At 48.3% G+C, this 26,358-nt stretch overlaps 1 protein-coding gene across 7 annotated transcripts in view; it reads right to left on the reverse strand.

The window, feature by feature from the left end:
• SPEN (spen family transcriptional repressor) overlaps positions 1–26,358 on the reverse strand; it is a 460,760-nt gene that overhangs the window by 90,917 nt on the left and 343,485 nt on the right. For all 7 annotated transcript variants that reach the window (XM_086921690.1, XM_086921689.1, XM_086921687.1 and 4 more), the window contains one exon: positions 17,074–25,186. In XM_086921690.1, coding sequence (XP_086777816.1) covers positions 17,074–25,186 — 8,113 coding nt within the window. The remainder of the gene's footprint in view (positions 1–17,073; positions 25,187–26,358) is intronic.

Here is a 26,358-nt window from a genome sequence, read left to right on the forward strand (position 1 = left end):
ATTATTGCAGTAAATAGCAAATCTTTTCCATTTAGCAGCGTAACAAGCTCTGGTAGTAGCTCTCCTGGCCTCTTTAATGATGTTCATACAGTCTGGTTGTAGGTTAAGATAACCAAACTCTAAGACTTCAAGAGCCAGATCGCTAAAATCAGTTGTTTTGGGTCTCGGTGTCTGATTTCTCCATGGTTCTGTGTTAACAGGGAGGGTGTGAATTGCAACTTAGGTGGAACCAGAGAGAGATCCAGCAGTGTGGTGAACCACGGTTGGCGTGCCCATGTGGAAGCTACCAGGATTAGTTTGAAAGACTGTTGTCTGAACTTGCGCAATACCAATAGAATCAGTGTGAGAGGCGGAAAAGCGTATGCAAATCTACCTGACCAGTTCATCCATATCACATTGCCCTTGGACAATGGGTGTGGAAACCTGGCGGCAAAGATTCGGCATTTTGCATTTTCGTGGGTGGCAAACAGATCTATGTGTAGATGACCTCCACCTCCGAAAGAATGGTTGAAGAACTTGTGGATGTAGTTCCCATTCTTGAATCTGTTGTGACTGCCGACTTAAAAGATCTGCCATCTGATTGTGAACTCCTGGAAGGTGTTCTGCCAACAGATGTATATTTTGAGGAATGGCCCATCTTCAAATGTTCTGTGTAACGTGGGAACAGTTGCAGAGAGTGCGTCCCCCCTGTTTTTGTATATAGTACATGGCTGTCATATTGTCCATCCGGGTTAAGACAGCTTTGTTTTGTACTTGAAAAGGTTTGGGTGCTAAGAATATGGCTAGCAGCTCTAGATGGTTGATATGGAACATTTTTTGTTGATTGTTCCATTGACCTTGAGTTGTATGATGTAAGAGATGGGCTCCCCATCCTGTGAGAGATGCGTCTGTTGTAAGCACTAACTGTGGAACAGGTTCGAGGAACGGACGTCCCTTTGTCAAGTTTTTGGTGTTCCACCACTGCAGAGAGCGATGCGTGCATCTGTCCACCACCACCAGGTCTGTTAGTTGACGTCGAGCCTGGTTCCACTGTTGTGCTAGGCACTCTTCTAACGGGTGCATTCGCAATCTTGCGTGTGGTACTATGAAGATGCCAGATGCCATCATGCCTATTAGTCTCATGGACACTCTGGCTTGCAGAGATTGCTGTTGTTGGAAGACTGTGACTAAGGCTTGAATGCTCTGTATTCTTGCTGGACTGGGATACACTAGAGCTGTAGTTGTGTATTGTAGCCCCAAGATATTGGTGTACATGAGAAGGCTGCAGGTGTGACTTGGTGTAGTTGATTGTAAACCCCAAGTTGTGCAACGTTTGAATTGTTTGATGTGTGTGTTGGACACATTGTTTGAATTACTTGGCTTTTATGAGCCAGTCGTCTAGATAAGGGAAGACGTGTATCTGCTGCCTTCTGAGATGTGCTGCTACTACTGCTAAGCACTTTGTGAACACACGTGGTGCTGTTACCCTAAATGGAAGGACTTTGAACTGATTGTGTTGTCCTTGTATTACAAACCTTAGGTACTTTCTGTGATCAGGGTGTATAGGAATGTGAAAGTAGGCGTCCTTTAAGTCTAGGGTTGAAAGGAAATCGCCTTGTTGCAGTAGTGGGAGCACTTGTTGCAGAGTGATCATATGAAAATGATCTGATTGTATGCACTGATTGAGGGGCCTGAGGTCGGGAATTGGTCTTAGTGTCCCGTCCTTTTTGGGAATTAGAAAATACAGCGAGTAAACCCCTGTTCCTTGTTCTTCTAAAGGAACCAATTGAATGGCATCCTTTTGTAAAAGTGTCAGAACTTCTTGTTGGAGCAGCCAGGTGGGAGGTATGTGTGGAGGGGTTGCTGTAAGTTCTAGGCAGTAGCCATGTTGGATAATCGGTCTCACCCACTTGTCTGTTGTAATGGAGTTCCAGCAAGGCAGGAACTATGTTAATCTGCCCCTTACAGGAGTGGAATGCTGTTGGGGGAGCAGAGGGAAGTCACAGTTTTGTGGCGGAAGAGGATCGATTGCGGTTGTTACAGTGACCTCTTCCTTTGTTATTATTGCCTCTGTATCCTCCACTAAAATTTTCTTTGTTAGAGGATGTTTGTGTGAGATTTGAAAGATGTTGTAGTGTCTGCTCCAGTTTGTTTGGAGCCTCCTCTGTAGAAGGAGCGTCAAAAGGAACCTCTAGCTGGTGTGGACTGTAAAGCCCCCATAGACTTGGCGGTGTCCGTATCTTTCTTCATCTTTTCGAGTGCAGGGTCTACTTCTGAGCCAAATAACTGGTTCTGATTAAATGGTTGGTTTAAAATGGTAGTTTGCACTTCCTGTTTAAACCCGGAAATGTGTAGCCACGCATGTCTCCTAAGTATGACACTGGTATTGACAGCTCTAGATGCTGTGTCGGCCGTATCTAGTGCACATTTTATAGAGGCATTTGAAATTAATTTGCCTTCCTGTATGAGGTCAGTTGCCTGAGCTTTATATTGGTCTGGTAGGTGTTCAAGTAGTTTTTCTAATTGATAATAATGGGCCCTATCGTACCTAGAGAGGAGGGCTTGTGTATTAGCTATACGACATATATTAGTGGCTTGTGCAGCTATTCTTTTACCTGACGCATCAATTACTTTGGATTCTTTGTCAGGTGGGGGTGCTTCGCCAGAAGTTTGAGAATTTGCCCTTTTCCTAGCATTGGACACAACTAAAGAATCTAATGGTAGGTGTCCTTTGATGTAGACTGGGTCTTTGGGTGCAGGCCTATATTTCTCAATTCTGGGGTTCAACACTCTAGTGCGTACAGGGTCTTTAAATACCCCTGGAACATGTTTAATGACTCCTTTAATCATGGGAAGAATTTGAACAGACCGTCGAGACTGTTCAAAGGCATCTAAGAGAAAATCCTCATCAGTCTCATCAGAATGCATAGTAACTTTATTGTATGCAGCAGTTTTGTGTAAGAAATGACCAAATCCAATGCTATCCTCTGGAGGGGAAGGTTTAGAAGGGTATAACTGGAAGTCAAGAATATCAGGCGCATTTTGTGGGTTTGGCAAGTCCCATATAACGTCATCCATGGGGTATGAGAAAGGCTCATCTATATTATCCCCTCCACCCAGACTATATTCATCATCATCATCATGTGGAGGCGAATGTGATGATAAAAGTGGAGAATGTGCAGGAGAGATTTGAGGTGATATGTGAAGAGGAACAGGAGAAGGAGGAGAAGGTATAGGAAAGGAAAAGCGCATAGGGGATGTAGCACATTCCTTTTTCTAGGCAGGAACCACAGGTGTGGGCGTTGCATCTGCTGGTCTTTTCTTGTGAAGCACAAGTTACTACTTGTGTAACGATATATCTGTAAGAGACATTAGTTAGTGATTGATTCCTTACCTTAGAATATCCCCAGGCGTCAGATTGGATCCGGAAACTTTGCGTAGCAGTACCCTTGCGCGTCGGTAGGCGTCTGCGGCTCCGCGTCCGTCGTCGCCGTGATGACGTCGTCTGAGTACTTGGACGCCGCCTCCGCGTGCTGACGTCAGTTCTTAGACACAGCTTTTCCGCGTCAGAAACGCAGAGCTATGCCAAAAACCAACACTGGTGCCATGAAACTAGAGCCCTGAAAGGGGATGACCTTAACCCTAGATATCGGTTCGCAGAGCGGGGAGGATGGGTGGGTCGGTAAGGAATCTATCACTAACTAATGTCTCTTACAGATATATCGTTACACAAGTAGTAACTTGTGTATCTGAAAGAGACACGTTAGTGATAGATTCCTTACCTTAGAATAGATACCCCAGCAATACCAACCCCATGGTGGTGGGTCTGCGAACCAATAATCACACCAGAAAGTCCTGGAGGACGGAACGGCCAAAGTAGCCATCCCTCCGAACTTGACTGTCCAGGCAATAATGTTGTGCGAACGTGTGCAACGAGGCCCACGTAGCCGCCTGGCAAATGTCCTGCAAGGGCACACCTCGGCCCAAGGCAGTTGTAGTCGCTGTGGCTCGAGTGGAATGAGCCCTCAGCCCTCAGCCCTACAGGGAGTTCCTTCTTAGCCAAGGAACAACACGCCTGGGTGCACAAGATGATCCACCGCGAGATGGTCCGCTTGTGCACCGCTTTCCCTCTCTTAGCTCCCACGTACCCAACAAAGAGTTGGTCATCCACCCGGAACTGTGGTGTGCGATTCTAATAAAATGAGAGCGCACGTTTTGGGTCCAGGCGGTGGAGCCTCTCTTCCTCTCTCAAGGGATGCGGAGGCGGAAAGAAGGTGGGCAAGGTGATACATTGCCCAATGTCGAAGGCCGTGACTACCTTGGGTAGGAAGGAGGGCCTTGTCCGTAACACAACCTTGTCCGGATGGACTGAAAGGAAAGGAGGCTTACAAAATAGAGCCTGGAGCTCACTCACTCTCCTGGCAGAGGTGATGGCTACCAGGAAGGTAGTCTTCAAGGAGAGAAGGCGAAGGACAGTTGTGAAGTGGCTCAAAGGGAGCGCACATCAGAAATGTAGGTTCAAGTCCCACTGAGGCATCACAAAGGGAACAGGAGGGAACGTGTGTGTGATGCCCTTCAGGAATCGATTAACGATAGGGGACTTGAACAAAGAAGTTTGATCAAGCAGCCTCAGAAAGGCTGAAAGAGCTGAAAGATAGCCCTTGATAGTGCCCAGAGCAGAGCCCTGCTGGGCAAGAGAAAGAAGGAAGAGGAGAACCTCAGAAAGAGGGGCATTAAGGGGATCCACAGCCTTTGTTGTGCACCATGCAACAAATCTGTTCCACCTGCAGGCGTATACCGACTTTGTGGAGGGACGCTTGGCTGCCAGAATGATGTTACAGACTTCAGGAGGCAAGTCAAATGGCCTCAACTGTCGCCGCTCAATCTCCAAGCATGGAGGTAGAGACTGGACAGGTTCGGGTGGAGGACCGTCCCCTGCTGCTGCGACAGAAGGTCCTCCTGAAGAGGCAGACGAACCGGGGGATCGATTGACATAGTAGATCAGAGTAGCTCGGGATACCAGTACCTTCGTGCCCAGTCCGGAGCCACACGGATGACTTGTGCCCGGTCGCGCTTGATCTTCTTCAGCACTCTGGGCAGAAGTGGTATAGGCGGAAAGGTGTACAACAGACTGCAACTCCACTTGCGACGAAAAGCGTCTCCGAGCGAGTGCCGCCTTGGAAATTCCAACGCGCAGAACTGATGACATTGCGCGTTCTCTTCGGTGGCGAATAGATCTAACCAAGGCTCTCCCCACTGCAGAAAGAGACCTTGCGCCACGTCCGAGTTCAGACGCCATTCGTGATCCATCATGCACCGGCGGCTGAGCTCGTCCACCCTGGCGTTCAGAGAACCTGCCAGGTGTTGAACCATCAGAGTCACACCCTGATGTTCCAGCCATTGCCAGAGGCGCAGAGCCTCCTGGCAAAGGGTCCACGACCCCACCCCGCCTTGTTTGTTGCAGTACCACATGGCGATGGTGTTGTCCGTGAACACCTGCACTACACTCCCTCGGAAGGAGGGGAGGAATGCCTTCAGTGCCAGACGAATCGCCCGCAGCTCTAAAAGGTTGATATGGAGCCGGGACTCCACCGGAGACCAGAGGCCTCTGATCTCCGCCTCTCCCATGTGGCCTCCCCAGCCCTGGAGGGACGAGTCCGTCACAACTACGTGCTCCGGTTGAGGAAGGGAGAGGGATCTGCCGTTGACCCAATCGCGGTCCGTGAGCCACCACTGCAGCTGTCTCGCAGTGCCCTCCGAGATCAGGACATGGTCGGACAGGTTGCCCTGATGCTGGGCCCACTGAAACTTCAGGTCCCACTGCAGAGCCCGCATCCGCCACCTGGCGTGATGTAGCAGAAGGATGCAGGAGGCCATCAGCCCCAGAAGCCGCAGCGTCAACCTGACCGAAACCCAGGATAAAGGCCGGAAGATTGGAATCAGAGCCTGTATATCCCGAACCCGCTGTTTGGGCGGGTAAACCCAAAACTGCGCCTAGTCGAGAACAGCTCCGATGAAAAGGAGCTTCTGACAGGGACACAGGTGTGACTTCGGCACATTGATGGAGAACCCCAGCTGGTGCAGGAGATCCGCCGTAGTCTGGAGGTGGCTGACGACTGTCTGGGGCGAGCCCGCCTTCAACAACCAGTCGTCGAGGTAGGGGAAGACTGAGACCCCCAACCTGCGCAGATGAGCTGCGACCACCGCCATCACCTTCGTGAACACCCTTGGGGCGCTGGTAAGGCCGAAGGGGAGCAAGGTAAACTGAAAGTGCTCGTTGTGAGAAGGTGGCCTGATATGCAGTGCTCACTATTCTAGTGAACACTATGTATCAGTCCGACAACCCTTATTGATGATTAGTTGTTGTGAGAAGGTGGCCTGATATGCAGTGCTCACTATTCTAGTGAACACTATGTATCAGTCCAGCAACCCTTATTGATGATTGGTTGTAAGTCAACCTTATAGACCAGCTATCCTAGTAGCGTGGATACGAGCAGTCTAAGGCTAAAGACTCGAGAGGGCGTGTTAAGCCAGCTGTTATACCACATATATCCCTTGAACACCAAGTGAAAGGACACCACACAAGTGTTATGAAAATAAACAGTTATTTATTAAGAATCACAACAGCCCTGTACTCTTTATGAGGACAGGGTACTAAGCACAAACCAAAACTCTTACAAAAATACTTAAGTTAGCACAGTATATACAAATGCCCGAGGGGCACGGAAAACCATATACTTGAAGTGGAATGCGAAATTACTAGCAGGTAAGTACAGTACTAATAGGCTTTGGAATCGCTAGGACTTGACTATAGAATCGTTAGATTACTTCCAGGAGACCCAGGGGACTCGGGTGCAGTGTGTGCACTCTCACGCGAGATGCGGGACAAAGTCTATGGTAGCTAGGAATTGCAAAGTTAGTGTTCTCGGGCGAACCCGACCTGGTAGGGAGAAAACGAAAGTGGATCCTGACCCTTGGATAGTGAGGCTATGCTGGGGCACCGAAATGCCGAAGTTACCTAGCCCAGGGGCTGCAGCTGCATAGGACTCAAAAGACGTCGGGAATCCTCGTTGCCGGACCAGGAGCCTGGAAGAAAGAAGTTGCTGGCAGGCGACCAGTGAAGAAAGTTCGGTGGATCCAAGCCTGGATCGATGGAAGATGACACCTGAAAGCAGAGGGGACCAAGTTCGTGACTACTAGCCAGTAGTCAGTGGGCACCAGGAGGGCACCGGATGGTAGCCACCTCGACAAGGTGAGTGGGTGACGCTGTGCTCGAAGATCTCACGGACCAGGAGGCGTTGTCGGCGACCAGGAAGGAGGAACGAGCTGTCCCACGAAGATGGAAGCTGTCGGCGTCGCTGGACCCAGGATTGGGCAACAAAGCCTTGGCAAATTCAAGCCCACGCGGTGGACCTAAAAGGGCGTCTGGAGTGGACCAGGAGGGTCCGGGGTGCCTCTCTTGAAGAAGGAAGCAAGGGCCAGTCTGGAGCAACCAGACCAGCAGCAGTGATGCCGTCGGGCGTCGTGAAGAAGGCCACAAGCCAGCCGGCTAGTAGCCACACAGCGCGGTGAGCACGCAAAAGCAGAAGGGCCCCACGCAGATTGTGGAGATGCTGGAGGGCTGATCTTCGGAGCTGGAGCTGCTCAGGGTTGGGGCTTCTCGGACCCCAAAGCACTCACCAGTGGAAGACTCGGTGGGCTTGGTACAAAGAAGTCGTGCAGTCTTGGCGATCGTCGGTCCCTCGAGGTCTCGTCGCACTCACGGTTCTCAGCTTTGCTGTAGAGGTGAGTAGAGGTCAGAGGTGCCAGGGAAGCCGGGTCTCGTCGAGCTGGGTCGTCGGATTCGTGATGAAGGACTTGCAGCAGACCGCAGTGTTCTTAGGATGGTGCCCGCTTGATGCAGGGTGACTACACCTTAGCCACAAGGGAGAATCTTGAAGAAGAAATCTTGAAGTCCTTTCGAAGAAAGTCGTGTCTTGATTCCAAAGATGATCTAATTTGAACAGGGGGCCCGCTTCCATCTTTATACTAAAAAAGGGGGCTGACCCGGTGACTAGGTCCTGCCTATGGGTGGGACTAGGAGGGGGGTGGTTACACCCCTCTGCCATGCCGGACTTCCCCAGGCCAGGGGCTGGTGTGCCCCTGGAACTGGTTCAGACCGGCCTATGCGTAGTGAGCACCGGGGTGCCACTCAGCAGTCACCTTCCTGAAAAGCCCTGCCTACCCAGGATACACAAAACCATGTCTGGGACGGTGCTAGCACCGCCCCTGACAGGAAACCCTTTGTCCAGGCTCCCCTCGCTGGAAGGACTCCCAGCTACAGGGGGTCAGACTCGTGTCTGTGGTGGCAGCATCCATTTTGTGGAGCTGAGGCTTCAGTTAACTTTAACCGGGGTTCACAGTTACATACATGTCGTGTCCCTCTAGAAGGGTGGAATGCTAACCCCGTCGCCAGAATTGGCGAGGGGTTAGTATTCCAATTCGTATGACACCTTACTCGACATGTTTTGATAAAGCAATACCAAAGTTAGCATTTAACCGCGAGGATTATAATGCACTTAAGAGTATATGGTATGCGATATCATGGAACAGCTATTAGGACTTGGTTCCGCAAGCTGCAGACGGGCTCAGCTCATGCCAGAGCACCATCTCACACGATTCCAAGCACTCTGCCTTCAGGATTGTCAAGGCCTGCCATAGGAGTGACTGATAGGAATCTGTGTGTCCATTTTAGGGTTAGTATAGGTATACTACACCTACAGCAAAGGGTGATTACACGACTTTGCCCCAGCTGTCATGCAGCCAGTTGTGTCAAATTTAGGAGGCCAGCCAGGGGTGGCATAATACATGCTTCAGCCCCTGGCAGCCCTGGGTACACCCATGCCCTGAGTTACAGGGTCTGATAGGGTGGCCCAGTACCAATTGGAAATGCACCTAGGGTACATGGAATCCATTTTACAGAGAGAGCAGTAGGCCTGGGGTCCTGATTGGCAGGATCCCAGGTCGACTATGTCGAAAACCAGCTAAAACACAGGGCAAAAAGTTGGGGGCAACCATAGTCAGGAGGTACCTTCCTACAGTTGTAAGTCAACCTTATAGACCAGCTATCCTAGTAGCGTGGATACGAGCAGTCAAAGGCTAAAGACTCGAGAGGGCGTGTTAAGCCAGCTGTCACATATACCCCTTGAACACCAAGTGAAAGGACACCACACAAGTGTTATGAAAATAAACAGTGTATTTATTAGAATCACAACAGCCCTGTACTCTTTATGAGGACAGGGTACTAAGCACAAAACAAAACTCTTACGAAAATACTTAAGTTAGCACAGTATATACAAATGCCCGAGGGGCACGGAAAACCATATACTCTGAAAGTGGAATGCAAAATTACTAGCAGGTAAGTACAGTACTAATAGGCTTTGGAATCGCTAGGACTTGACTATAGAATCGTTAGATTACTTCTAGGAGGCCCAGGGGACTCGGGTGCAGAGTGTGCACTCTCACGCGTGATGCGGGACAAAGTCTATGGTAGCTAGTAAAGACAAAGTTAGTGTTCTCGGGCGAACCCGACCTGGTAGGAGGAAAACGAAAGTAGATTCTGACCCTTGGATAGTGAGGCTATGCTGGGGCACCGAAATGCCGAAGTTACCTAGCCCAGGGGCTGCAGCTGCATAGGTCTCAAAAGACGTCGGGAATCCTCGTAGACGGACCAGGAGCCTGGAAGAAAGATGCTGGCAGGCGACCAGTGAAGAGAGTTCGAAGTGATCCAAGCCTGGATCTTGAAGATGGACGATACCTGAAAGCAGAGGGGACCAAGTTCGTGACTACTAGCCAGTAGTCAGGTGGCACCAGGAGGGCACCGGATGGTAGTCACCTCGACTAGGTGAGTGGGCGACGCTGGGCTCTGCAGATCTCAAGGACCAGGAGGCGTTGTCGGCGACCAGGATGGAGGAGCGAGCTGTCCCACGATGGATGAAGCTGTCGGCGTCGCGGGACCCAGGATTGGGCAACAAAGCCTTGGCTAATTCAAGCCCACGCGTTGGACCTAAAATGGCGTCTGGAGTGGACCAGGAGGGTCCGGGGTGCTCCTCTCTTGGTAGGGAGCAAGGGCCAGTCTGGAGCAACCAGACCAGCAGCAGTGATGTCGTCGGGCGTCGTTCAGAAGGCCACAAGCCAGCGGGCTAGTAGCCAAACAACGCGGTGAGCAGCAAAAAGCAGAAGGGCCCCACGCAGATCGTGGAGATGCTGGGAGGCTGTACTTCGGTGCTGGAGCTGCTCAGGGTCGGGGCTTCTCGGACCCCAAAGCACTCACCAGAGGGTCACTCAGCGGGCGTGCTGTAAAGAAGTCGTGCAGTCTTGGCGATAGCCGGTCCCTCGAGGTCTCGTCGCACTCACGGTTCTCAGCTTGGCTGTAGAGGTGAGTAGAGGTCAGAGGTGCCAGGGAAGCCGGGTCTCGTCGAGCTGTGTCGTCGGATTCCTGAGGAAGGACTTGCAGCAGACCGCAGTGTTCTTTAGATGGTGCCTGCGGATGCAGGGTGACTACTCCTTAGTCACAAGGGAGAATCTTGAAGAAGAAATCTTGAAGTCCTTTCGAAGAAAGTCGTGTCTTGATTCCAAAGATGATCTAATTTGAACAGGGGGCCCGCTCTTATCTTTATACTAAGAAAAGGGGCTGAGCCGGTGACTAGGTCCTACCTATGGGTGGGACTAGGAGGGGGTGGTTACACCCCTCTCCCATGCCGGACTTTCCCCAGGCCAGGGGCTGGTGTGCCCCTGGAACTGGTTCTGGCCGGCCTATGCGTAGTGAGCACCGGGGTGCCACTCAGCAGTCACCTTCCTGTAAAGCCCTGCCTACCCAGGATACACAAAACCCTGTCTGGGATGGTGCTAGCACCGCCCCGGACAGGAAACCCTTTGTCCAAGCTCTCCTCGCTGGAAGGACTCCCAGCAGCAGGAGGTCAGACTCGTGTCTGTGGTGGCAGCATCCATTTTGTGGAGCTGAGGCTTCGTTTAACTTTAACCGGGGTTCACAGTTACATACATGTCGTGTCCCTCTAGAAGGGTGGAATGCTAACCCCGTCGCCAGAATTGGCGAGGGGTTAGTATTCCAATTCGTATGACACCTTACTCGACATGTTTTGATAAAGCAATACCAAAGATAGCATTTAACCGCGAGGATTATAATGCACTTAAGAGTATATGGTATGCGTTATCATGGAACAGCTATTAGGACTTGGTTCCGCAAGCTGCAGACAGGCTCAGCTCATGCCAGAGCACCATCTCACACGATTCCAAGCACTCTGCCTTCAGGATTGTCAAGGCCTGCCATAGGAGTGACTGATAAGAATCAGTGGGTCCATTTTTAGGGTTACATTTTTAGGTATACTATATCTACAGCAAAGGGTGATTACACGACTTTGCCCCAGCTGTCATGCAGCCAGTTGTGTCAAATTTAGGAGGCCAGCCAGGGGTGGCATAATACATACTTCAGCCCCTGGTAGGCCCTGGGTACACCTATGCCCTGAGTGACAGGGTCTGATAAGGTGGCCCAGTACCAATTGGAAATGTACCTAAGGTACATGGAATCCATTTTACAGAGAGAGCAGTAGGCCTGGGGTCCTGATTGGCAGGGTCCCAGGTCGACTATGTCAGAAACCAGCTAAAACACAGGGCAAAAAGTTGGGGGCAACCATAGTCAGGAGGTACCTTCCTACACTCGTGGCCTACCGTGAACCGCAGGTAACGCCGATGGGCCGGCAGGACCGGGATGTGGAAATACGCGTCCTGCAAGTCCAACGCTACCATCCAGTCTCCTGGGTCTAGGGCAGCTAAGACCTGAGCCAGAGTCAGCATTTTGAACTTCTCCTTCCGGAGGAAGCCGTTGACGTTCCTCAGATCCAAGATAGGGCGTAGGAACCCTTTGCCCTTCTTGGGTACCAGAAAGTAGTGGGAGTAGCAACCACGTCCTACTTCTGGCCCAGGAACGCGCTTGATGGCCCCCTTGGCCAAGAGGGCCGAAACTTCCTCCTGCAGGAGCCGGGCAGTGGCGTCTGGCCACGTTCCTATCTACGGGCAAACCCGTAGCGGGCCTGGACCAAGTGCCCAAAAGAACGTCGGTCAAGGCCTCATTAAAGGGCAGCAGAGGCTCAGCCGAGCATGACTGCGGTTTAAGGACCTCTGTGAGGAGGTTAGTCCTCACGGCCGCGACGGGGAGCTCAAGGCCCAAGGCCTTGGCAGCACTCGTCAACACCACACCATAGGTAGCCCCCTCCTCCGAAGCCACGGTAGGAGGAGAGACAAAACCAGTGTCTGGAGAGGTGTCCAGGCCACTGGCCTCCCCAAGGTCTCCTGCCCAGTCCTTATGAGACCGACACTCCTTGGTCAGAGGGTCCTCAGACCCCTCCCAATCCTCCTCTTCACCCATCTCCTGAGACTCAGGGTTGCAATTGAATGGGTTTGGTTCGTAACAGCGACTGGTGCGGCGCCCAGCGGCGCCGCTCCGACGTCGGAACCGAAGCAAAGGAGGTATCGGGGGCGGCGCCGCCCGAGGACGGCGCCGGAGGTGACACCTGACGGACCGACGTCGGGGGGGTCGTAAGGTCCACCAGTGACGATCCATAGCCAGATGAAGGGACAGCGGCGTCCCGCGGCACCGGGCCCGAAGGCGCCAGAGCCGCTGTTCCTTGCGGCGCCTGGCCCGAAGGCACCGGCGGTGTCGGGATCGTGGGGCTCTGCGGCGCCGGCGGTGTTGGGGCCGAAGCACCCGACGGCGTCGGGGTCGAAGCTCCCAACCCGCTAGGGCCCCTAGACGGGTCCGCTGCGCCCGAAGGCACCGCGGAATCTGTCTGAGGAGAAAGGGACCTCAATGTCCTCCGGCGTCGCGTCCTGCCCAGGGACCGGAGGGTGTGGGGCGGGACGAGATGCCCGCGACTCCAAAGGAGCCGCGTGGGCGGTGTCACCAGAACCCCCGGCCGCATCGTGCGAGCGTCGGGGGGAGTCAGAAGAGCGATGACATCTACGACTTTTTGTGCTTCTTACCCGACGACTTCGACCCGGAGGAGTGGTGCAGACTCCCGGAGCTGTGCCGACTCCCGGAGCTGTGACGGCTTTGTCCCCGCGACCTGTCCCTCGACCTCCCGTGGGACCATGACCAGGACCTCACTCTGCGCGGGCCGACTGCCCCTGCAGGACCGCTCCCGCCTGGCTTTCCTCGAGAGGGCCCGACAGTCGGGGCAGGCCTCGTGGTCGATACCTAGACAAGTTAGGCACAGGCGGTGAGGGTCCGTGACCGATATCGTGCGGTCGCACTCCTCACAGTGCTTAAATCCGGGCATCCCTAAGGCACCGATCGGAGTCGTTAGACTACGAGAAATGATCAAAAATTGATCCAAAAAGTTAGTCAAAAATTGAATTGGGTAACTGCTCTTTCCAGATCTGCGCTGGCTGGCGCGGAAAAAAGAAGAACTGACGTCAGCACGCGGAGGCGACGTCTAAGTACTCCGACGACGTCATCACGGCGCCCACAACGCTGACGACTGACGCGGAGCCGCAGACGACGCCTACCGACGCGCAAGGGTACTGCTACGCAAAAGTTTCCGGATCCAGTCTGACGCCTGGGGATATTCTACGGTAAGGAATCTATCACTAACGTGTCTCTTTCAGATGTGTATCTTCTACATGACCTGTTTTTGGGTCGATGTAGATCTTCTTTTGCCGAGGATCTGGCAAGAAAAGTTCCTCCTTATGTACAACCTTCTTGGGCGTCGATTTTTTCGGTTCCATTAGAGGTTATTTTGTGTGTTTAGCCTTGGGAGGTGTTAAATCATCCTTTGGCGTAGTTTTTGGTGCAGAAGATGTTGTTTTCGGCTTGGTAGGCAGGTCTGAGGGCTCGGGCACATCTGAATCTGGCCTTGTGGGCTTCGGCACTAAAGGTGTTTTCGGTGTGGGAGCCGGTGTCTTCGGCGACGGACGATGGCTTCACACTTATGTTTAGGAGTGGACGGCTTCGGAGCAGGCACTTCTTTTGGTTTCGGTGCAGATTTAGGCTTCGGTGCCGAGAGGTCTTTCTGTGTCGGTGCCGAGCCATCCTTTGGTTTCGGTGCAGAGCTAGCTTTGGGTTTTGGTGCCGATGGAAGAGGTGGAATCTACACGTGCGGTTTGCTTGGCGCCGAGGCACTAGAAGGGTTAGTTATTTTCTTCGGAGCCGGGCTCGAAGGCGGGGCTTTCGAAGCGGGTTTTCGGTCTTGACTGGGCCCAGCGGGCGGAGTGCTGACCTTTGCCTTCGGTTTGAGAACTGTATGTGGTGCAGGGGCAGTAGTACTCACGCGCTGACCCGATGGAATGGAGTAATCCGAGTCGTCTGCCTCTGATACGATCTGGAGATTAGGTGAATCTTTTTCGGGAACGAGCGGAACCTCTTCATCGAAGATATCCTCCGGTTCCAGGGCTGATCGTGTCGGCGGGCCGTCCGATCCCAGATGTTTTTCTTTGATCGGAAGGATGCACAGGCTGTGCAGGTTGATTCGTCGTGTTCTGGCGCTAGACAGATGTTGCAGACCTCGTGGTAATCGCTATGTGGAAACTTTGCTCGACATACCGGGCATCTTTTGAACGGAGTTTTTTTCATGAGGTGTATGCCGCACGGCGTCGATAGGCCCAACGGCCCGCGTGGATGACCGGAATCGAACTGATGGCGTCAAAAACTCTTGTAGTCGATGTCGAAGGTAGTTTTTAGAAGTTTTAGGAAGTTTTGCGCATTCGAGGTGCTTGAAAAATGTTTTTCTAGCCGGAGCAGAGAAACTTTCATCCAAACCCAGTGGAGGAAAAAAACAAACTAAGGATGGAGCCCATGCGCAGTATTGTCCAAGGGAGGAGTCACTTATCTCGTGACTACAAAGACTTCTTCCAAAACAACAATAACCTGCAATCATCTAAGCCCAACACCAGATGGCGATCTAATGCGAAGTGTACAATCTGCAGCTCATATGCCTCGAACATCATATTTCACAAGTAATCTGATATTCAGTAGTCAGTTCATTTCGATCAAATCCATAAGTATATATTTTGTTTGGCTCACCAGGTAAGTCGGGCAGAGACTACTTATTTGATTACTTTGGAGATATGATGTTCTCCTGTCATTTTATGCCATCTTGCCATTTGTGGGCCAGGAAGACACTAGCCAACAGAGCAATAATTCCCATAAGGCTACCCTTCCCACTTTACGTCACTTCCTGGGGTTGGGCAACCAAACAATCCCAGGATAGACCCCGGTTTGCCTCTGGTGCCTGGAGCCAGGCCAAGGGTCCAAGGCATGCACAGACTGTTGAGCTATAAATCCCAAAGCAGGTGCTTTGAACCAGGACAGTTGATCCACTGAATGTAAAAAGGCCAAAAGGGCTCACAAATCTTACAAATTGCCCACTGCTAGTGCTTGCTGGGCCAGAGCTAAAAAGAGAGGAGCATTGCGGGTGCCACACCAGGCAACAAACTTGTCCCATGCCTGGCGTAGGCAGACTTGGTAGAGGGACACCTTGCAGCTAGAGTGCCATCCACAACATTGGGGGGGGGGGGGGGGGGTAATGTTATATGCTCCTGGCCATAAGTTTCAAGTTCCAGTTACCACTCTCCCTACCCAATCCTTAGCCACTAGTATGACTTTGGCCTAGTAGCGCCTGCTCTTCTTCAAACTCATTAAAGGATAGGCAGCAGTGTAAAGACTACAGGAGTCCAATGCTCCACTCTATCCGGAATGCCTCTCCGAGAGAGAGCCTTCTTGGAAACTCTAGTTAGCAAACATATTTTGGCACTGTACGTTCACGGTCGTGGCGAAGAATCTGTAGCAAGGGCTCTCCCCATCGCTATAAGATGCCTAGTGCCAACTCTAGGTGTAACAGCCATTCATGACCTGTCAGATGACATTGGCTGAGTAGCTCTGCCCTGGCGTTCAAAGATGCCCCCAGGTGGTCAATGACTAGGGAAATGCCCCGTGCTCCAGCCAGCTCCACAGATGAAGTGCCTCCTGAAACACCATTCAGCCACCTGGAATAAGGGCAGACAGAACCCATTCCAACATGAGCATCTTGAATATGCTCTCCAAAACATGTTCAGAGGACGGAGATCTAACTGGATGAAGGTCTCCATCCTTTGGTAATAGGAAATAGCGGGAATAACAGTCAGTCCCTATTTCTAGGGCAGGAACCTTTTCTATGGCTTCCAAGAACAGAACAGCCCCCAATCTTTGTGGCAAAATGAACAGGTACTTCGCTTAAAGACACTCGTGTGGAAGGGAGTGTGACCGGTTTAAAAAGGATGATAGGCTATAGACTCATTTAACAGTCTGAAGGACTCACCTGTCCAACGTTTTCTTTTGCCACTTTGAGGTGAAATATCTGAACCTGCCTCCTACATAGTGGAGAGAATAGGAAAAGTGCCAATGATATGAAACATAGCCTCTTTTAAAGACTTTAATCTGTTGCAACATCGCTGATTGACCAACTCAGGGGGCATTCGGATCAGCTACAGAATTGACTCCTCAGTAGGAAACTGGGAATGAGACAGCAACACCCTTACGTCCTTCCAACTTCTCAGAGTGATGGGGCTGCACGAATTCTATTTTAGCCTTCTTGTGCTTTTCGCTTCGACTTACCAAGCGGCCAGGACAGTAATGAAGAAATGTTGTGAGAATGGCCAGAGATTTTGAATGGGCATTCTAATAGCACTGTCGCCCACAAGGATGGACCAGGAAAACACAAGGGGACAAGACACGAACAGACATAAAATTGGTCACTGTGTCAAGATAGCCCTACTAACTGCCGAAAAAGATCAGCCATATTCCAGAGTACTGCCAATGACATTTCTCTAAAACAGAAACATTATAAAATGTACAACCGAGTGCATATTCAAACAAATGCAAACTAAAGCTAATCTTGGTATTATTTTAAAGTTAAGCATTTATAAACGTTAACTTACACAGGAAGACATTCAAATAAATTCTCAGGGCTGAGTGGCAGCAATTTAAAACACTCTTGTGGGGCTAATTAGAGACATTTACACAAATCAATCTAAAAAGGAAAAGCTGATAACAATGATCCTTACCTGAGATGGGGTCATGCTGCGGGCAGCTAGGCCAATTGGTGATGATCCAGGAAACTGAGTGTGAGCGAGTTGAGCAGCCGAATGGTGATAACTCCTTATATCACTGTACACAGGCAGATAATCATGGAAAGAACTTGTGGATGGATGAATAAGTGGTACACCAGGGGGTACCACTACAGTCTGTGGTAAGGGCAGTCCAGGCAATTGATTACTGGGGGGAACGTTGAGCAATCTTGATTCACTGTGCGTAGAGTGGGCCATCTTTCCTTCTGAAGGCTTGGCTATCTCCTTTCCAGGCTGTGGAGTCTTGCTGGCAGGTGGCGTTTTAACTGTGCCATCAGGAGTTCTCGTTTGGCGTACATCAGTGTGGTGATCACCAACAGCAGTCATGTGGGAGTGCATCATTAATCTCACATCCCTCTGTACACTATATGGATCAAGGCGCATTCCAGAAGTTGGAATGCGATATTCTGGCTGCATCACTAGCACCTCTGACTGCACAGATGCTGACCCCCGGCAAACACTATGCCGGTAATGAACATCCTCATCTGGGGGGTGCTGCGAAGACAAGGAAGATAGGATCTCTCTTATGGGAGCTGGCTGTGGGGTGCTAGACTGCTGAGGTCGAATGTCCATTTGGGATTGAACAGAAGCCCTAGGAGAGTGCAGTGCATCTGAGCGAATACTATAAGGCATGCCAGACAGTGGAGGAGTACTCATTCGAACATCGCCTTGAGAAAGATGGCTGTGCGGTGGCATAATAACCGTCTGCTCAGGGTGCATGCTAGATATGTATTGTGGCACAGGGATTCCTTGGGCTAGTAGAACAGAGGGATTACTAGTTAATGCAGAAGAGGAGGTAACATTGGGATGACAAGACCGAGGAAAGGGTGAAGGAGAATGACCTGTGGTGCGTGGTGAATGTGGCTCCTGTTTTACAACTCCGAGATGAGGCAGTGCCCTATCAGTAGGTGTGCTGGGTCCAGAATTCACATGATTAGACTCTGCATGCATTTTGCCAGGGAATGAAGAGTGATGTGGACTTAAACCCGGACTCAGGTTAGTTGGTTGAAGCACTTTGGTTTCAACCTTTAAAGAAGATTGCTCCGTTATCTTTTTACTTGTTGCTATAGTCTGTGAATGTCCCATATGATTATGCATCAACACTGGAGCTGTGTTTACAGTTTGTGAAAGGAGTTTCACCGTTCCAGGTTGTGATGAGGGATTAGAACCTGAAAGGTGCAGAGAGTCCGGCTTTTCTAAAGTACAACGTTCTTGTTTCACAGATGAAATTACAGGAGGTGAATTATATGGTTGAGAACCTGGCATAAGTGAAGAATGGCCAGGAATGTAGTCTGTGGTGGTTTGAGGACCTTTAGTGGCTAGTTGTGAAGAAGAGACTGATTCTTGTTTAACTTGTGACTTGGAAACAGACTGCTGAAACTCAATGTCAACTGCACTTGCAGGAGGGATTTGACTAATTTTCGCGCTGATTCTCTGTGGCCCCTCAGTTTTCTGCCCAGAGTAGCTCAATATTACAAAACCTTCTGATGTGCTCACTCTCAAACCAGGACTTGATCCAGCTTCCACTGATCTATCTTCAATGACTGACATTGCAGGTTTCATGCAGGACCTATCATTTCCAGTTGACCTTTGCTTGTACTTTGGTGAAGGCATGGTAGGGACAGAAGATTGAGAGGGTGTTTTGACCAAACTGATCCTGGAAGTGTCATCCAAATCTAGACTAGGTGGCAATCTGCTGATAACAGATGTCATTTTTGGAGCAATAATGGTAGTTACCTTGTCCTTTTCTGTGAAAACATTTGCATCAATTTCTGGTGGGATTTGAGCAACTGTACTTTGGGGAATCGGTGAAATTGTACATTTCTCTTCAGAAACATCTTTCACCACTTCACAATGAAGATTGGGCATCTTCTCTTCCATTCGAGATGTAGAGACAGGCTCAGAGATTGACGTGGTGACCACAGTTGTCGTGTTGCTAGTTGGAGAAACATACTCCAATAGAATCTTACGCAAAGTACTTGAGTTATTATCTATATCTGAAGCTTTGGTATCAGGTGGCAATGCAGGCGGGGGAGTGGACCTTGCTCGAGAATCATCATGCCTAGACATCCAATCTGTGACCATTACTGGGCCAGAATGATGGACTAGTCCTACTGGAACTGCAGTTGGGAGTTTGGAAGATATTGTGGAAGGAACGGATGGAACACCACTGATGGTGGGTGGTGTTATGGGTGAACTTTCAAAATGCGTTTTTTGCTTTAAAATTGTCATGCTTTCCTCATTTTCTGGTGTTGGCTGATGTGGGAGGTCCCCAGGAGCAGCAGGTTCGGCAGGAGTTTTACTCTCGATCGGTGTGTCCTGAGAAATGTCCTCAGTTCCAGTAACCAAATCGGACTTTGAGGGAGGCTGTTCAACAGGCTCCAAGAGGGTATTATCACTGTTCTTTTTATCTTCTAACAAAGTTTCACTGATAATCTTCACTTCCTTCTTGATGGGTCGGCCTTTGACTATTTGCAGTTCAACAACATTATCAACTGGTTCCGCTTTTTTACTTGTGCTTCGTGTACGTCTTTGTCGACTTGATTTGGGGCGACCTTTTTCTTTTCTTGGAACAGTTAAACCGGTTAAGCGGTCAGCCTCCTTTGAATTATGTGGAGGTTCAATGAGACTAGTATCTGTTTCCTTTCTTTCTACAGACTCTTTTGATGTAGAGGTAGGATCACAAACTATCCTGTCAGCACCAACTGCTGTTTCAGAATTTAAAATGTTAATTACTGCATGGTCGGTCTCCGGCTCCATTACTTCCTGAGGCAACTGTACCACTACAGGCTCTACTCTGAGATCAGTTTCAGCATTGCGTGGATAGGTTGGAGGGGTAGGAAAGCTCTCTGCCTCTGCAGAAACATCACAGATGATTGATCCAATTGCAGTTAAAAGCTCTGTTTCACTAGCTTGATGAGTAGGTTTGTCTGCTTCCTCCTCTGGACGCACCTCAGAAACTTCTGGTTCTGGTTCTTTAAAAGACACCTCTGCTCCTGGTGCTTTATAAGCAGCAACCGATGGGTTCTCAGTAATCTTTTCAATATTTTCTACAGCCTGTTCAAGCTCTATCTGCTTTGCTAGTTGAGCTGCTTCAGGAGATTGTTTTGGCTCAGGAACTACTTCCTTTTCCGATGTTTCTGGAAAGGGTGTTTCAAGCTCCATTTTAACGAACGGAGGTGAGACACCATCTTCCTTCACAGGACTTTTGATTTTAACTGGAGATACTATCATAGACTCAGACTCGTCTTCACCAGTCCTTAAGGCACCTTTTACCTCATCCACATTGAGCCGAATTTCTACATTCCTAATGCGTACATTGGCTTGATCTATGGCATTCTTAATGTTTCTCGATCTTCCACCTTTGGACCGTACGAACTTTTCTGTGGATGTCTTTTTTTCTATTATTTCTAATGGATGATTTTCAGCTGAAGCTTTGTCTACGTCATCTGCCTTTCTGCATTGTTTTGGTTCACCATCTAGTGCATCATTTTCAGATTTCAACTTCATACACTCTTTAGCAAGAGGTTCTGGAGTAGCTGGCTCATTTGCACTGGAGTCTAATGACACTTCAGGGGATATTTTCTGTTCATTTCTTCCCTTTTTACCTTGTTGATTGTGAATAATCTTTTGTGATCTTGGTGATCTCCAACCCTCCACAGGTTTGGGAACATCAAGAGTTTCTTTTGTTATTGTCTCTTCCACCTCCAGTTTAACCGGCTCTACTTTAAGAGGCGATGTCTCTTCCCCAATCTTGCAGCGTGATTTGCGTGGTCTTCCTCTCCGTGGTGTGGTGGGAATGATGGCAATAGTTTCTTGATGTTCTTTATCAATTTTCTTTCTAGTAGGCCTTGGAGTCTCTACTGGTTCTTTAACCAGTGGTGGGGAGTCAATTACTTTCGTAGCATACACAGATTTCACTTTCCTGCGTCTGGATCGACCAGCTGGCTCTACAATATCTACCTCTGGCACTGAGCATGGGGATTTTGAAGCATTCCTTGTAACTTTCTCTGGCTCTATTTTAAGCTCCATAAGTTTGTGAGTTTCACCACGTGGGGAGGTGGACCGGTTACGTTTTTCACGGTCAATTCTCTCACTCTTCCTTGTGGCAGGCTTTTCACTTACAGCAGGAGCAGATGCTTGTACAGGAGTTTTTGAGCGCTTGTTTTTGTAGGACTTTCTGTCTTTTACAGGAGTTGGGGGTTCAACCTCAAGGTCGTGGTCGGAGCTCAGGGGTTGGATATCTGTAACTACCTCAATCCTAGGGCTTATATTAGAATTTATATTTTCACAAGTGACAACTATATCTTCCTTAAGGTCATTTGGCTCTTCTGTTTTGGCTACAGGTTTAGCAGTTGGCATGATGCAAGATACACTTTCAGGCTCCTCCTCTTCACAGATATCGTCTGCAAATGAAGACCCTGGTGTGAGTGGCTTAGCATCCAAGTATGTACGTTGTTCTACTACTACCATGGAGTCTTCAGATGAAGGAGGGACTGGGATACTTTCTTTATTTTCCTCCATAACCAGTGGAATTTCTACCTGTTCTGGATGTGCAGTAAAAGACTGAATGTTAAGGTCAGGGATAGGTTTAATTTCTAGTTGAGAATGAGCAGGTTCTGTTTCTTCTGGTGCATGATCTGGCAGCTTGCCGTTTGAGTCAACCTCTGGTACAGGTGCAAGTTCAGCCAATGTGTCTTTTGTTGCTGCAATTACATCCAACAACTTATCTTTTATTTGTGGAGCAAGTTCTACCAGTTTGTCTTTTGTGGGTGCTGCACGATCAGCCAGCTTGTCTTTCATTACTGTAGAAATCTCAGACAGTTTGTCTTTCGCTGGTATAACAATCTGTGGCATCTTGTCTTTTGTTGATGCCATATCAAGCATGTTTTCATTTAGCGTCTTCTCCGCTACTGAAAGTGCAGGCTCTTGTGGAGAGCGAATGCAAGGCACTGACTCGGAAGATTCTCGTGGCTTCATTTCCATTTCTTTAGTGTCTGGTATTGGATCAGGTGTCTTTGGCTGGATAATCTCATACGGCTTTTCAAGCTCTTTTGGTCTTTGATCTTTCTCTTTTTCCTTTTGCTGCATTCGGGTAAGCTCAATGAACCTACTGTGAAACAAAACCACTGGTTCTTGCACAAAATCAGAAATACTATTTGCGCCATCACTGGACATCTGTCTACTAAACAGTCTACTGGATTGGAAATCAAGCTCATTGTCTTTTTTTTCCAGATGCTGCAAGCGCTTCGAGTCTTGCTCAAATATTGAACTATGTAAAAATCTTGAGGCAAACAATTCCGTCCTCTCATGCTCATCCTCCTTATTATCATCTTTCTTATCATCGAGTTTTCCTTCCAAGTCTGTTCGGATTTTTTTTTTCTTAACTGTATACCATGAAGGAAGACGTCTAGGAGCAGAGTCCACCTTCTCCTTGTCTTTGTGGTTTCTTAGGTTTGCAAATCTTTGGTCCCAATCAAGAAAAGACCAGTTCTCTTCTCTAGATGAAGAGAGAGATTTAGCTCGCTCAAGTAAGGCTTTTGTATCAGGGGTGATTGTCTTGTCCAGAGCAAATGAGTAAAACTTACCACGCTCCGATGAGCTTGCCAGTTTATCTTCTCTATCACGCAACTTTTCATCTCCGTCACGAAGTAAGAAAGAAAACCTGCTGCTGTCTAACAGAGATGAGGCTTTAGGAGAATGAGTCTTAGGATCACTGTCCTCATCAGAATCCGTAGGCACCTCTCCAGGTTCCAGATCATGCAATGAACGTGATCTTTCCTTTTTCATGGCACCACTCTGGAATGTTGCATCACCTCTGCCAGTCTCCTGCTTCACTTGGCAGTCCCATTTGTTTAACTCATCTTCACATGTTACAGACAGTTTGACTTTAGCTATATCAGATAGTTGTTCCTTCCTATTAAATTCATATGGGTTGCATTTCAGAGCATTTTCCCTGGCACCAGAATATAAAGGACTTTTATCATCTATTTTAGGTGACTCTTTGGTGTCTCTGATTGGCATCAACCTTGGACAATCTAGATTATCTTCCTCCTCCTGAAACAAAATTGGTTTAAGGCCTGGAGAACATACAGTCCTTTCAGAATCTTTGTTCATCTGGCGAGAGCTCCTATAGTTCCTCTCTCTTTTGGTTAGATTTTCAAATTCTAAATGATCAGTTTTTCGCTTTTTACTAGGAGGTGAATCATCTGTGACATCCTGCGGAGGTTTACCAACTTCATGCACAAGACTACGCTTGTCAAAATCATCAACTTCTTTTGTTGCGCTGCCAAACCTTTCAGATTTTGCCATTTCAATTTCCATTTGCTGTTTAAGTCGACGACTGAGCTCCATTTGCTTACGATAACTTTGTGTATGATCGATGTCAATGCTTAACTTCTCTGTTTCAGAAGAATGCGTTTTGTCGTGGCCTATTTTGTGGTCAGCCATCACTTCCAACAAGTCACAGTAGTTCCTTCTGCCATCCTCTTTAGACAAGTCTCTCTCTGTTCCTTGATCATCCACTATCTGTGAATGCCTTTGATGTGGTTTTGATAAACTAATCTTTTTTACAAGAATTTCCTGCATTTCCAGTGGAGCTTCCACTGGCTCACCTAAACGAGCTTGCAGATCCGAGCTGGGACGCAAGGCAATACCCACAGAAATATTTGCAGATTCTTGCCCATCTTTAGGGCTAGTGACTGTAATTAATCTTTCAGATTTTATTTGCTTTAATTCCCTCCTAGGAAGCTCTTTCCTTGAAGTCTTTCTGTCTAAGTCCACATCTCTTAACATTGTAACTTCTCTGGAGGAACCAGGCCCATCAAACTGCTTTTTCAAAATGAGGCGCGCATCTTCCTCTTCTTGAATACTCTTCTTTAGTTCAAGTTTTTGCCGGTCTTGTTTCATATTCGCATCTGCAAACCTCCTTTTGCGAGCCTCCAGTTTTTCCAGATCAACTGGATTAGTTACCTCTATAGACTGTTCTGTTTTTTGCTGTTTCTTGGCTTTCACCTTCCCTTCTTTATCAACAACTTCAACGTGGCTTGCAAGAATTTTCTCCTTTGAGGTTTTTGTACGAAGTGCTTCTAGTTTACCTGGGTCAGATTTAGGTTGTTCAATTCTAGATAGCTGGATTTTTTGCTCGAGGGGTGGAGACTTAACAGAATCCCTATCTAACTTCCCTCTTATTTTTTCAAAGCCTGAAGAGTCAACTTTTCCCTCCTTCTCTTTCACTCTAGTCAAAACTACACATGGTATTAAATCTAGACGATTTTTGGATGATCCTTCTTTGTCAACTTTCTCCTTCACCGGCTGCTTACCGGTACTCTTTTTATCAGGACTTGAGTCTTGTTCATTTTCTTGGTCTGTACCAGATGACTGCGAACTTGGAGAATTTAATTTCGTCTTTCGTTTCACTTTATCCGATTTGTCCTTTTCTAGTTTTTCTGGCTTCTCTTTCTTAACAGCTCTTTTTTCTTTTTCTGTCCTTTCAAGATCAAAAGGACGCTGTTCCTTTTCAGTTTTTTCATTTTTAACAAATCTTTCTGTTCGGACCTTGTCTGGTTTATCAAATCGAGGAGGAGAAAGAGAGCTGCAGCTTTCACTACGATCAGAAGAACGGCTGTATATCCTACGCTCTGGGTCACTTTGTAGCCTTGTATCGGACTGTGAAGGAGATGTTACAGGACTCTTTGGCCGCCTTGAGTGAGCTGGACTTTGGCTGCGCTCCAGTGGCCTTTTTTCATGGTCTCGGTCAGATTCAAATCGTTCCCGCTCTCTCTCCCGTTCACGCTGTCTGTAACTGTACTCCCTAATATCTTGCTCATAAGGATCTCTGTAATCACGCAACTCTCTTAGATCATCATAGTATCTAGAATCGAAGTACTCAGTTTGGTATGGATCCCAATCTGCATATAGTTCTCTACTACGTGCTGGGAATTCTCTTCGAGGTTCCTCAGGGTATGTGCCAGGAGTTCGCACAGAATCAAAATACGTGCGTTCTGCAGCAGTATACTCATGATACGAGCCTCTACGAGGTTCCTCTCCTCTGGAAAAAAAAAGGAAAGACTGAATTAGAGGAATGTTTTGCATAAAAGGCACAAACACATTTCAATTCAATTCGTTTTTTAATGAATTCGGATTAACAATTTGGTTTAGAATTGACAACACAGCAGTTTTATTGTTTTTCAATTTCTACTTCTAAAAAACCCTAGAACAATGAAAAGCAGTTAGTTCAGAAGCCGCCTCAACGTAGCTTAATAATTATACTGTTGCTCTGAAACAGCTAGGTTGTCGTTTGATGTGCCCTCTGTGTTAAATCTTGAATAGTTACGACTTGCATGGGAGAATGGATACAAATTGAAGTACGACATGCAGCTCAGTATTGTGGGCAACAGACAATAAGTGTTGCTTTTTTTTGTAGGATAAGAAAATGATTCAATGGGTTATGTAGCAAAAATAAAGAAATGGGTTGTCCCAGAATCCCACAATGCACTCCAATGTCAGCCTCACCTTAAGATCTAAATACCATTGTCCATGATCCTGGACTTAAAGAGAAGTAAGATATTTGATAAAGATCCCATGATGAAGGAAATGCTTACTTCTTATCCTAGTACTTCACCATTGGTATTCTGACTGATAGCCACCAAAAGTGGCATTAACGTTGGACAATTTTACTAAGAGTATCACCAATTAACCTTTTGAAACTGAAAAATATAGAAAGTGTAGCTGTAACAGTTTCCAGGTTTTATATACTGTGCCTTCCAAGGACAGGTCACGTTTTTAATATTTTATGGCGCACGCTGTTTTTCCATTGTGAGGTGTTTGAAATGAGTACGAAAGTGACTGTTAGAGCCCTTCTGAGTGGCTTGAAACTCAACCACAACGTGAGCTTGTGTGAAGCTGGCAATTTATGTGATAAATCAATAATTTGATATACTGTGTAAAGAGTCCAGGGGGTTCCCTTATAAGTGGGCAGAGGCTTGCTCTAGCAATCCCAAGGCGCTCGATTAGAGATAGTGTGGTCGAGCAGCCTTAGACTTAACAGAGAAGAGTGCAAGACCTCTGCAAATACACACAATGATCAATAACTGACATCTCAAGAAGGAGATCTACATAAATGTAAACAAACAAAATGTTTCTTCATATATGTTTAGGCATCAGAGAAAAGTCATTCAGTTAAGTATACTTTTCAGTTCAAAAAGTGGACACCGCAATTTT

This window comes from Lissotriton vulgaris, chromosome 5 (assembly GCF_964263255.1).
Source record: "Lissotriton vulgaris chromosome 5, aLisVul1.2, whole genome shotgun sequence".
In the NCBI taxonomy this organism is placed as follows: Eukaryota; Metazoa; Chordata; class Amphibia; order Caudata; family Salamandridae; genus Lissotriton; species Lissotriton vulgaris.